Source organism: Meleagris gallopavo, chromosome 2 (genome assembly GCF_905368555.1).
Source record: "Meleagris gallopavo chromosome 2, MGAL_WU_HG_1.1, whole genome shotgun sequence".
In the NCBI taxonomy this organism is placed as follows: Eukaryota; Metazoa; Chordata; class Aves; order Galliformes; family Phasianidae; genus Meleagris; species Meleagris gallopavo.
In genome coordinates this window covers 34,554,062-34,566,487 of record NC_139405.1, presented here as the reverse complement: position 1 = coordinate 34,566,487, position 12,426 = coordinate 34,554,062, and the positions used below count along the sequence as shown (strand labels likewise).

The window sequence follows — 12,426 nt, the reverse complement described above, 5'->3', positions numbered from 1 at the left end:
AGAGAGAAAAGAGATTTACCTGAAGCTGCCGTCTCATGCATTTTTTCTTCACCTTTGCTATCTGGTTTACAACCACCTTTTTCATCAGCTTCGTCCTCACCCCACCAGGCTGGCTGTCCATACAAGGGTGTACCACGAGGCATGGTAGAAAGATCTATAAAAATAGTGCAAAACCGAGGAAATTGCTTTTGTGTTTAGTTGAGTTGCTTAGGTTCAAGCAACAAGAAAAGAGAATGATTTATTGGGATCATTTCTCCTGGAAGCTGAAGTGAATCGGTTGCGCGCATTTGCCTAAATACAAAACCAATTTAGAGACTGGATAAGTGATCTGAGTTCTAAATATAAAAGCTTACTAATGACCTGATCAAAACTTTTGGCACAAACACTTCTGCAAAGGCAGCTGACATCTCTTATTGTTGCCCTGATATATCTGCAAACACTATTTTCTGCATTGAGCTTGAAGTTGTCAGTGCAGCAGTACATTCCTAAAAGCTGCTCACTGCTATTCCTATGAGAAGACTGTCACTTTTATCCACATTGACCTTTTGCTGAAATCTGAACTCAGTGCATGAAAAACTGACCAAAATTTTGCAGTGTTGCCAAGGTTCCAAATTGCTGACAGACTGCAGAGTGGTGAAAGTTATCAAGTGTAAAAGACTAGTGAGCAAAATTATTTTTAAAACAAACCGTAGTTAAACTGCTGTCCAATAAAGGAGAACATATTATACAGAATGCATACACAAGATTAAACACATTTAAATTCAGAGGTCAAATTAAAAAAAAAAAAAAAAAGGTACTGATATAATTAAAATTTCTGCTTTCACAATAACTTATTGGACTAGTTTTGATCTGACCTTTCCTCCTGAGAGTTTATTCACCATACTGAGATTTTAGTATCATATGGATGTTCTGAGGTTACTTTAACCAGTCTTTATATAAAAGTTGTGACCTGCTTAAATGTAGCTTAGTAGTTACCTATTACTTTGCCTGTCATGAATGTTTATTTTGCATTTTTCTTCAGTGCTTTATTCAAAGCAATTCCTTAGATTCAATACAAATTTCACAGTCATGCCAAAATTCAGCATGATTTGAAGATATGAAGTAATTTTATTTATTTATTTCAAAACAGCCTTACACCTCTGATTTGTTCTCAAAAACTTGATGGGAACAGCTTTGCAAACATACAACAACAGTGAGAGAATAAATCCCCTAAAAGCTTATCAGTTATAGTCGAATATAATCATTAACTTTTACTGTTATTTTTGAAACATCCAAGAGAAAAAGGAAGTTCAGGAGAAAAAAAAAAATCCATTGCACTACATAATGAAAATTTAAGAGGCTGAAAAACAATATTAAATCAGAATACTGAAGTATTGGTTAGGCTTTATGTACTCATAATAGGATTCTAGATTAGATAAAATTAGTTATTACACCACTGAGTCCTACAGGTCGTGGAGAGAATTACATAAAGTAAGCTTTCCAGAAGAACGGATTACACCTAAACAGCATGGTAACAGCCATGAACTAAGGAAGTGGACCTAATCAGATTCGTTTTCGTTGAAATGCACAATACCCTCCAGTACCTTTCTCATTTGTGTAGTTACCACCTGTGGTAACAGATAACACAGCAAGGAATTATAATGAGAAAATTCCTAAATGAACACAAGCCACACAATGAATTTAAGATAGCCTGGGCAAAGCCACCATGACACAATATATAAATACAAAAGATGATGTAAAAACATCATCTACTGGTACTACATCCTCTACCATTTTTATACCACAATAGAGCAGTTAGGTTCTATCCTGATGCATCTAATAATGAATGCCATGACCTATAAAACAAAGAAATAAAAAATAGAAAAAAAAACACAAAAGAAGAACTATTCAGAATGGTGGTGGAAAAACAATACAAACTGCTTCAGCTCAATTGCAAAAAAACAACTTCACTTTACTGCCGAAAATGCTTTCTAATTGTCGGGAAGAGAAATATAAAAACCAGGGAATGCTACTTAAAAAATTGTTTCAGGTGTTTTCTTAACACGTAGATCTACGATAATGGTAGAAATTCTGTTCTGAAAGTTATTGATTACTCTCAATTACTCTAACTTCTTCTCCAAAAGGGTGAAAATGCATTGGAACAGGTTGCCCAGGGAAGTATTCAAGAAATGTGAAGATGTGACAGTAAGGAACACGATTGGTGGGCATAGTGGGGATGTGTTGGCAGTTGGACTAGGTGATCTTAGAGGTCTTTTCCAACCTTAAAGACTCTATAATTCTATGCTTATAATACATCTAAAATTTAACACAACTTAAAAAACAAAACAAAACAAAACAAAACATCTATGTGTGTAATTTCACAGACACCCTGGTGAAGCGAACAAACATCTCTTCCAAGCTTGCATGCTTCTGCAGCAAAAATGCACCTTACCTATGGATTTCTCTTCAGATTTCAGCGCTTCAGTAGTCTTGTGGTGCACTTCAGCAGTGGAGTCTGTTTCTTTGGACTCTGAACTTTTGGAGCTGGTTTGCTTTGACCCTTCTGCCTCTGAAGATTTCTGGGATAACTGGAGTTGGCTTGTAAATTTTTCATGCTACATGACATTAAGTAAATTAAGAAATTTCAAAGAATGAAAAAACATCTTTTACCAATAACCACATAATGACAGAGCACCACCGAGGCCTAGGCCATTGTTACCTTAAGAGCTTCTTCAGGGACTCTCATCTCTCCTCTGACAACGGTAAAAAGATTAGTATGTGGGAAATGCTAAGGAAAACACACTGCTCACAAGAGGATTTTCTACAAAGGCAACAGTTCTGCAGCATGTTCTGCCATTCCAACAGTAAGAACTGTTCTACAAATTTATCACTGTTAGGACTAGCATGTACTTGTAAAAGAAAATGCACAACACAATTACTTATTACTTATAAACAGACCACTGAAAGATAAATTTCAGGAGGTAATACTACACTTCTTTTTTCTTCCCTCATATAGTACAATACTTTGAGTATTTTCCTCAAAGTATTCTTTTTCTGCAACACAAAAGAAACACACAAAAGTGGTATAACAAGAGGGTTTGAAATAAAGGTTTGAAACAGAAATTGGAAATCAAGGTCTCTTTTAGTGAGAAACAATGAAATGTACTTGATCAATATTTCTGATCATGGTACAGTATTCAGCAATTTTCTCTAATATGGGCATTTTTGTTTTAAAGAGAGATATTTAAAGTTCTCAAAAACAATGAGAACCCTTCATTTAATGCAATTACACTTTCCTCATGAGAAGTGTGCATCAGGACACCATGCATTTTCTTATGACAAGGATATCATATCCAAATCTCAGTTTATCTTCTAATTTCAGAGTGATGTATGTCTGTTCTGGAATCCTCACATCGTTTACAAATGTCTGTAGAAATAAATGAAGACAGAAAGAGATACTGTTAAACTGAAAAGAAGCCAACAACCTAACAAAACAAAACAAGCTACCCAACAATCAATCACTAAACTAATTTTATAAGAAAGAAGTTTTCAGCACTGCAAGTTTTCCACTGTTGATTCACTGGGGAACATTCCCTCAAATTAGTACTAATCATCATTATTTTTCTCGTAGCTTGCTTTTTCAATCTCAATTAGACATCAGAATTGATTTATCATCATCTTTGTGCAACACATTTCTTTCAGTATTTCATGTCGGATATGCAAGTTCTGAGATAGTTTGGAAGTTACCTACATTATAAAAAGACTTTAAGGAAAACAAATATGGACCAAGTTACTGCATCCAAATTATCTCCAAAAAGCAGTGGTAAAGAACTTATGTACTGTGACACCTGAACAACAGCAGGCATAACAATATTTATAAGCAAAAATAACATAATTACACCAGCAAACAGCAAAGTAGGGTGAAGTCCATAGTCTTGACAATATCTTTTGAAAGTTCACTTGTTGTACCATAACTAATCCTCCCTCCTTCAAATCACTGTTGGAAACAACTGGAGAAATTAGACAAGCTTTCATCAATTTGAACAAGGATTGATGTACCTGGAAGACTGCCCAGTTTCACCAGCCATAGCAGCTGGCTCTTAGAGGCAGTACAGATTAATTCAGACCTGAAATCCTAGTGGCTGAAAACAAGAAACTCAAAAATATCCTGGTATAACTTCAAGAGAACACCTGAGATACAACAAGGAGGAAGAATAACACATGTTCAAGTCAAAATGGATCTCAGAAAGGGAAATTGGGAGATTACGCAAACAATTTCATCTCTGTGGGTGAAGAAAAAAAAGGAGTGTAAACACTGCTTGAAATTACATTGCTCAAGCTCTACAGAAAATTCTAGAAAGTTACTAGTCAAAGTTATATTATCCCTGGAGGCTTTCAAGGCCAAGCTGGATGTGGCTCTGGGCAGTTTGGTCTAGTTGTTGGTGACCCTGCCCACGGCATGGGGTTTGAAAGTAGATGATCACTGTGGTCCTTTTCAACCCAGGCCATTCTATGATTCTAAGTTACCTCCATAACATTCTGAAATTGGCAATAGCTCTTGTAATAACAGGGGGAAAAAAAAAAAAAGAACAAAAAAAAAAGAACAAAAGACAAACAAAAATCTTTCCACCAGGGAAAAAAATATTAATAAAAAAAAATCAACCAACCAACCAAACTAGCAATTGGGCTACAATTTAAAAAGACGACATTAACTCTGCACTCAGACCCTTGAAGAATCTGTCCACCATATGAGCTGACAAAAAGCTTCTGCACAGCATCTTCCCTTAAACTGTTTCTCAACACTGAATTCAAATCAGCACTGAGGAGCTAAAATTTACACTCTCGGTTATTCTCCTTTTGTTCTCTTCTGGCCTTCTTGAAATCGTCCTTCTCCTTATACCCAAAAAGAATGTAACATCCGGCCTTATAGCAACATAGCACCTTCCTTGTAAGAAATATAACTGATCAGTTACTCATGACCAGACTCTCATTCCTTAGATTTACTTCCCTCATCCTCTTTCCAAATCCTTAAGAAGTCTTAATTTGGGGCAAATTCAGGGCAAATAAAATATTTATGGCTTAGCTCATATGAGTCTGTTGCAATATTTTATGAATTATTTAGCAGTTGTATTATTTTCTGTACCTCACACAAAAATCAATTTTACAGCTTCCTGCTCATTTTTATTTTTTAGAATGATTAATCATTAATTCTGCAGATGGGAGATTGAACATGGAACACCCAGATTAAAGATATTTACTTTGTTTTGTGCCATTTTCAGGGGCTTAAAATACCCTGAAAAATGCAGAAGACTGCAGGCACTGCAAATTCAAACTTGAAAAAATCTACAACAATATCTACATATTTTTAAGAACTGGAGCAGCTGAAGTCTGCTACTTCTAAAGCAAAACTTTGAAGTTAGGAGTGCACATAACAAATAAATCTTTAATAAGTAAGTCAAGTATCCGAATCTTTAAACACTTGTTTTGTTCATTTAAAGAAATCCAGTACGAGATATCCAGTATGAGATCAAGTCTCTAAATACAGAGGATTACCTTCCTCCAAATAATACAGAGCTCTTCTAAATTTTCTACATAAATAGCTTTTTTTTTTTTTTTTTTTTTTTTTTTTTACTAATGCTCACCTTGGTCATAAAACTGACTATTTTCTACAATGTAAGTAACTTCTCTAAGAAACAAGAATTAAGAATTACTGTTTAGCAAGCCTAAAACTTAAGAGTAGTATTTAATGCATATTTATTCTAATTAAACATTTTGAGAGCCTAGACATGCAAAGAATATCCTCAGCACAGCCTGAATTTTAGTACTGGTCTAGAAACAGAAAACCGAACTTCCACTAGGATGCTGAAGAGTAAGACAGAGGTGCAAAGCTGGCACACTTGACCACAGAATGGGCTCTCTCTCTGTTATGTTCTTCACTAGAAGCACAAAAATAAGCTGCCTCTCCCTAACAATGACTGAGTAAAATAAAAATTGTCTGAATAACCTGGATCCTCAAACGCCAGACAGAACTTCAGCTGTTTCACTCAGTAGTGAGGAAATGAGTACCCTTAAGTAAGTAAAGGTGGCAGCTGAAAGCATTAGCTACAATGCTAAAAAAGTTATCTGTCAAACTTAGGAGCAACACAATGCTGTAGAATCGGCGGACCATGGAGAAAAATAAACACTCATAAAAGTTGATTTTAAATTTCTTCAAAGGTTAAAGATTAAGATAGAGAGATGAAGCAAGGGAGCGAGTAATGGATGTATATACCCTGGAAAATTTTAAAAATTAAAAAGGAGGAGAAAAAAATAAAAATAGAACATCCTGAAAAGCAGAATGTCACTCTACTAAGGAATTCTCAGAAAAAAAAGACAGGAATATTAAAGTTAGCAAAAAAAAAAAAAAAAGAAGTCAGATTTTGGATCGTCTTATTTGTGTTACAGTAACAAGAAGGCTTGTACAGAGAAAGAACTCTTCATAGAATTCAGCTCTCATTTTCTGCAGGATGTCATCACTTACATCTGACAAAACAAGTCAAACTTTAATGTTACAGCAAAAGGAAGCTTTCTCAGTAATTTATCACAGATACCACTAGATTTAGTAGCTCTCTCCCTGATCCCAGCAACAGATACTATTTTCCAAAGGTGGCTTCAAAACAGCCTTTGCACACAGAAGTTGGCTGAATTATGCAATGAGGTACAGTTATAGAAAGCTAATCACTTAAAACGTTAAGTTAAAATCAAAAACAAAAGATCAGTGGTCTGAAAGTATCATCTGGAAATTTGGGATTTTGTTTTACTTCCATCTCTACACACTCTCCTCCCCAATTTATGCTTTGTCATTTTGAACATCATTCAAAGCCACATTTCACTATCTAATATTCACAGCAAATGGTATAGCAGGATGAAAAGACCTATTGCCTAGTTATTAGTTCACTGTAGCATACAGAGGCACTGTCTATATTGTTCTGCCACACAATTTTGCTGAAGTATTCTGTTGTATAGAGGAAATACACAATTTTGTATCTGAAACCAAACAAGCAGAGGTATGTAAGAAAAAGCACAACTGGAAACAGTAAGGGAAACACTGTGAAGACAATGAACAAGGACTATGCTTCTAAGTTTAATATTCCCAGAACTATGGAAAGGAGTTTCTTTGATGTCCCTGGATAAATAGCCATATAGGAACAGGCAGCTCCAACATGAAAATGAATCAGATCAAGTGAATCAAATAACTGAAAGCTCTTTATCAGAAGTGAAGAGAGGTGAAAAAGGAAGGACCTTTAAGACTTTTTTTTTTAAATTGAAATCAAATTTTGTGAGATGATGATGAAAATGAAGTACACCTATTGATTACAAGAGTAACAAAATTTGGGAATAAAATCAAGTGCCTTGACAAGAAATTACTGTAAGCTGAATTCATTTTGATCATTTCCCTGAAACAGTGCACTGACTTTCAAAATACTGAAGTATATTAAATATTTAAGGAGAAAAGTTCTCGTCTGCATGTAACTATTCAAAGGATATCCAAAGACTTCAAAAGTTACACTGCTTTCAGATGGAGTTGAGGCTCTGACTCTTTGGAAGGCTGAGACACCTACAAACATCTAAAGGTCTGTATCTTAAAATACAAAAAACTAATAAAGGCAATCTGAGAATTTATTTTGAAAAGCACTTCAAGACCAAATGCTAAGTTCAAGTCAATGTTAGGAGACGATTCTTCCTCATATCTTTTTAAGCATTTAGTAATATTTACTGAAATTAATATTTAGTAAGCTCCTGATAAAGAGATGAACTCACGATACTGCGTACTCAACACACATTCATGACCTAAACAGAGAAAATACCAACCATAACTACCATCTCTAAACAGCTCCAAGAAATACTGAAAGAGCTACAAAAAGTGACACAAAGGATATTGAGAAAGAATATGCAAATATAAAATATAACAAGTAGGCTTACATGCAACACAGTTATTGTACACTTAAAATCTGTTTTCACATACAGAGCACAGTAACATTCTTATCTGTATGAAAAAAGGATAGTAAGGAATACTGTGAAATAGAAATCCATTTCTTACAGAAAAATTCTAGAGATTAAAATGCCTTTTAAAAAATAAGTATATAATCAATTTAACTGTTTTTGTTTCTACATTTCTGTAATACAGAAGAGTTAAATATATCTTTGTATTCTTCTGAGATTTCTTTTTCTATTGCCAAGCCTCTTTCACTAAAGGACTTTATTTCAGTCCTTTAATTGATGCTCCACAAAACAATGTTTCTCTTCAGATGTTTCTCTCTTTTTAAAACTTGCATGAAGAAAATATTAATTAATGCTTGTTAATTCACTGTCTCCTCGTTCAAAAGAAAAGTTTCCAATGTTAACTTACCCCATTCAAGCTACCTAAATCCTTCACTAAGTGTTCATCTGTAGAAGGTTCATAGTTAAGTACAGCATGTTGCTTGTCCACACTTCGTGACTAAAATAACAAGAATAAAAAAGTATTTCAAAAACAGATCAAAAGAGTAGTAATTTGATTACTCTAAGAAATAACTACGTCATTTTCATGCATTTCTTCTAACTACACATAAAATAATTAATCCCCCACTAACGTGATCTCTAAGCACATCGAAATCTGAGTACTCATAGCAGAATCACAAAATTCAGAATAATTGTTTTTCAATGTTTCTTCAGACGTGACTAAGTTACATCCAGCCATATCTTATCGAAAAAATGTCTTTTTCTTTTCCCCATGCTATTACTGATGTTTAATCTTACATCATCAATTTCACCTTTATTTCTCTCTTGCTCTCTTTCTCCCTTTAGCTGCATACTTATATCAAAACATGATTATAGTTCTCTGGTATGGCTGTTCTCTCTAAAATCTAGTTTCCTGTCATGCATTTCTAAACCCTTCATTATGTTGTCTGGGATTCTTACCGCAGTATACAAACATTCATTTTTTTCCTACTTGATCTTAATTTTATGAACAAATTATCTATAACCTCTTCGCTAAATGTCTAAGTGGTTCCTGAGTTCCTATTCCCAGTCTCTGATTTGTTTCTTTAATTCTTCGTTTCCTTCTATAAGTATTTCAGCAATTTTTATTTTTTTTTAATAAAACTTGCTTCCAAATGTGAACAATAAATTAGGAACAAACCTTGTTGCTATTTTCTCTGAGAACACCATCTCCCTAAGATCCAAATGCCCAGACCTATATAGCACTGAGAATGACCTCTGGGCTCACTCCTGTATTAGCACCTGTAGTCTGCCAGTTTTAAGAATCCCAGGTCATAGAGGCATTAGCAAGATCAAGGCATCAGGCCATGCAATCATAGCTTCTAAGGAAATGCTTTCACTGAACTTTTAATAATTATTTTATTCAATTATATATTGCTTTATTAAACAATTATTATATTATCCTTACGTGTCACTGCATACCATAGAATCATAGAATGGCTTGGATTAGAAGGGGCCGCAAGGATCATCAAATTTCAATCCCTCTGCTACAGGCAAGGCCGCAAACCTCCAGATCTAACATGAGACAAGGCTACCCAGGGCCCCATCCAACCTCTGAACACCTCCAGGGATGGAGCATCCATGGCCTCTCTGGGCAGCCTGTTCCAGCACCTCACCACTCTCTCTGTAAAGAACTTCCCTAATACCGATCTAAACCTTCCCTCCTTGAGCTTTAAACCACTCCCCCTTGTCCTATCACTGCCTATCCTTGTAAAGAGTTGATTCCCCTCCTTTTTATAGTCCCCTTTTAAATACTCAAAGGCTTCAGTGAGGTCTCCTCGCAGCCCTCTCCCTTCCAGGCTGAAGAAGCCCAGCTCCCTCAGCCTGTTTTTGATCTCTGATCATCTTCATGGCCGCCCACTGGACCCTCTCCAACAGCTCCTCATCTTTCCTGGACACAGTACTCCAGACGGGGCCTCATGAGGGCAAAGTAGAGAGGGACAATCACCTCCCTTTTCCTGCTGGTCACACCTCTCCTCTTCTGATAGTGCCCAGGATCCATTGGCCTTCTGAGCTGTAAGAGCACACTGTTGACTCATGTTCAGATTTTCATCCACCAGGATGCCCAGGTCTTTTTCCACAGGACTACTCTCAAGGAGTTCTTCTCCCAGTCTGTACATGTATCTGCGATTAGTCTGACCCAAGTGCAAAACCTTGTACTTTGCTATGTTGAACCTCATGAGGTTCACACGGGGTCACCTTTCAAGTTTGTTTTAGAATATTTACAAAATATATCATGAAGATAGAAGTTTACTGTGAGAAGTAAATCTGCATTCCCAGACATGAATAAAACCCCTACTCGACAAATAGTGGGTAGGCATGATCTGAGGTCTAATTCTATAAAACACAAGACACAGTTAAAATGCTCTCTAATAGTGCTACTATAACACACTTTCTGACAAGAGTATGAATAAAAGCATTAAAAGCCACTTTCTTTATCATGCATTGTCCACATGCTTTGCAGCAAGAGAACAACCAAGTTGTCAGAAGTGGAATGGAAGGTCCTGCACAAAGAGCTATACATACAGAACAAGAACACATTATGAGCTTCTCCTTTGGTGGGTTCCTCCCCCTTCAGCAATGTGGTATCACATTCATGCTGGCATGTAGACCTAACAGCAGGCTACACAGAATATTCTTGAAATCACAGGGCCTCGATTCTTTTTAACTACCTCTAAAGTCAACAGACAATAACATCCATGAATGACTGGACTCTGTTCACAATATCCATCCAGCAGGCAGCTGCTTTTGGAAGTGTTGAGACTGAAGTTTTGTAACAAAATAATAAATGCTCAAGTAATAAGCTTCACTCTAAAGACTAATCAGTTACAGATAGGGACCATTAAAACTACGCTATTTACTAATGAGAAAATTGCAAAACCACAATACACCACAAACATATATGTGTGTATGTATACATATAATATGTTGATATTATATTTATTTTTATATTTATATTATTATATATTTTCCTCATGCCATATATATATATACATATACACATATATATGGCATGAGGAAAATATATTACACAATCTCCAGTTATGGCAAGATTTAAGGAAACGATGGATAGCAAGGAACTCAAGCTAGGTTTGAGTATGTAAAACTGAAAAAAATTAAACATTCTTCCTATCAGCATTTGCAATCATTCTTTTAGGTAGCAGAAGGTAGAAAATCTAGTCAGACAAACTAATTTCGTTAAACAAGGTATTTGGCTCCATGAATGAAAGATGGGCTAACTGAGGGTTAAGTAAGGTTTAAGTGAGAGCGGTGAGACATTGGACCAGGTTGCCCAGAGAGACTGTGAATGTCCCCTCCATGGAAGCAGTCAAGGCCAGACAGGAAGGGGCTTTGAGCAACCTGGTCTAAGGAGAGGTGTCCCTGTCTATTAGCAGGGGGACTGGAACTAGATGATCTTAATGGTTCCTTCCAACCCAAACTATTCCATCATTCTACCAACAGAATTTTTAGTCTTTCGTACTTGGATAAAATGATTTGCTGCAGTATATATTATATAAAGCATATCTCCAAATCACTTTTTTGAATGAGAGATTGAGCTGCCCTATGTCTGCTGTGACTTGCAGTCAGCCAATCCAAGTGAATATTAAAAGGCTAAAAGCTATGATAAAAGAGGGCATAGAAGTAGAGATGGTAGTATTAGGAATGACAGTTAAAGAAAAAGCACTTAATAAAAAGACTAAGTGCTGAGAATCCTCTGTCTTTAAGAAATTCATTCCACTTTGTCTGGCATCTAGGAATGAAATCTGCATCTCTAGCATCAGACTGATCCAAAATTTTACATTCAAAATAATAAAACTAACAGTAGCACTTGCAATCAACATAAAATTATTGTAATAATTATGATTTTACTAATTAATACTAACTGAAAACACACATGTATTTTAATACAACGTTTGTAGCTAACCAGTCACGTTCTAGGAAGTTGCAACTCTGTTACTGTACCTGGCATGAAAAACTGTATAGATTAAACTGGAAATAACATTTACTGTTGGGAAGGGGAGGTGAGAATCAGTTTCCGTAATTGCCTTACTAACATAAATTATTTGAAGCATATTACTACCTTTAAACTGTTAAAACTTTTACATTTTTCCAACTTGTGAACAACAGAAAAAAGCGTGGTTATATAAGGTGTAAAAATACCATCTCACTCCCCATTTCAAAAAAGCCAACTTTGCTCTCAGTTTCACGACCTAAACCAGAATATTTTTTAATTATAACATCCTGTGTAGGAATCAATTGCAATTTTTATTTTTATTTCTTTTTGCCACCTTATTTTTCCTTTTTTTCCTTTTTTTTTTTTCCTGCTGAAAACAAATACTTCATGCATAAACCCCCAAGACCTCATACTGCCTGTTCTTGTTTTGTTTTGTTTTTAAGAGAAATTGAGAGTATTTTCAACTTTTTAAG

At 35.5% G+C, this 12,426-nt stretch overlaps 1 protein-coding gene across 8 annotated transcripts in view; it reads right to left on the bottom strand.

The window, feature by feature from the left end:
- CEP170 (centrosomal protein 170) overlaps nt 1-12,426 on the bottom strand; it is an 89,529-nt gene that overhangs the window by 54,458 nt on the left and 22,645 nt on the right. For all 8 annotated transcript variants that reach the window (XM_085219616.1, XM_085219617.1, XM_085219620.1 and 5 more), the window contains exons 3-7: nt 8,369-8,458; nt 3,328-3,406; nt 2,699-2,757; nt 2,432-2,594; nt 20-154 (exon numbers count right to left, since the gene is read on the bottom strand). In XM_085219616.1, coding sequence (XP_085075742.1) covers nt 20-154; nt 2,432-2,594; nt 2,699-2,757; nt 3,328-3,406; nt 8,369-8,458 — 526 coding nt within the window. The remainder of the gene's footprint in view (nt 1-19; nt 155-2,431; nt 2,595-2,698; nt 2,758-3,327; nt 3,407-8,368; nt 8,459-12,426) is intronic.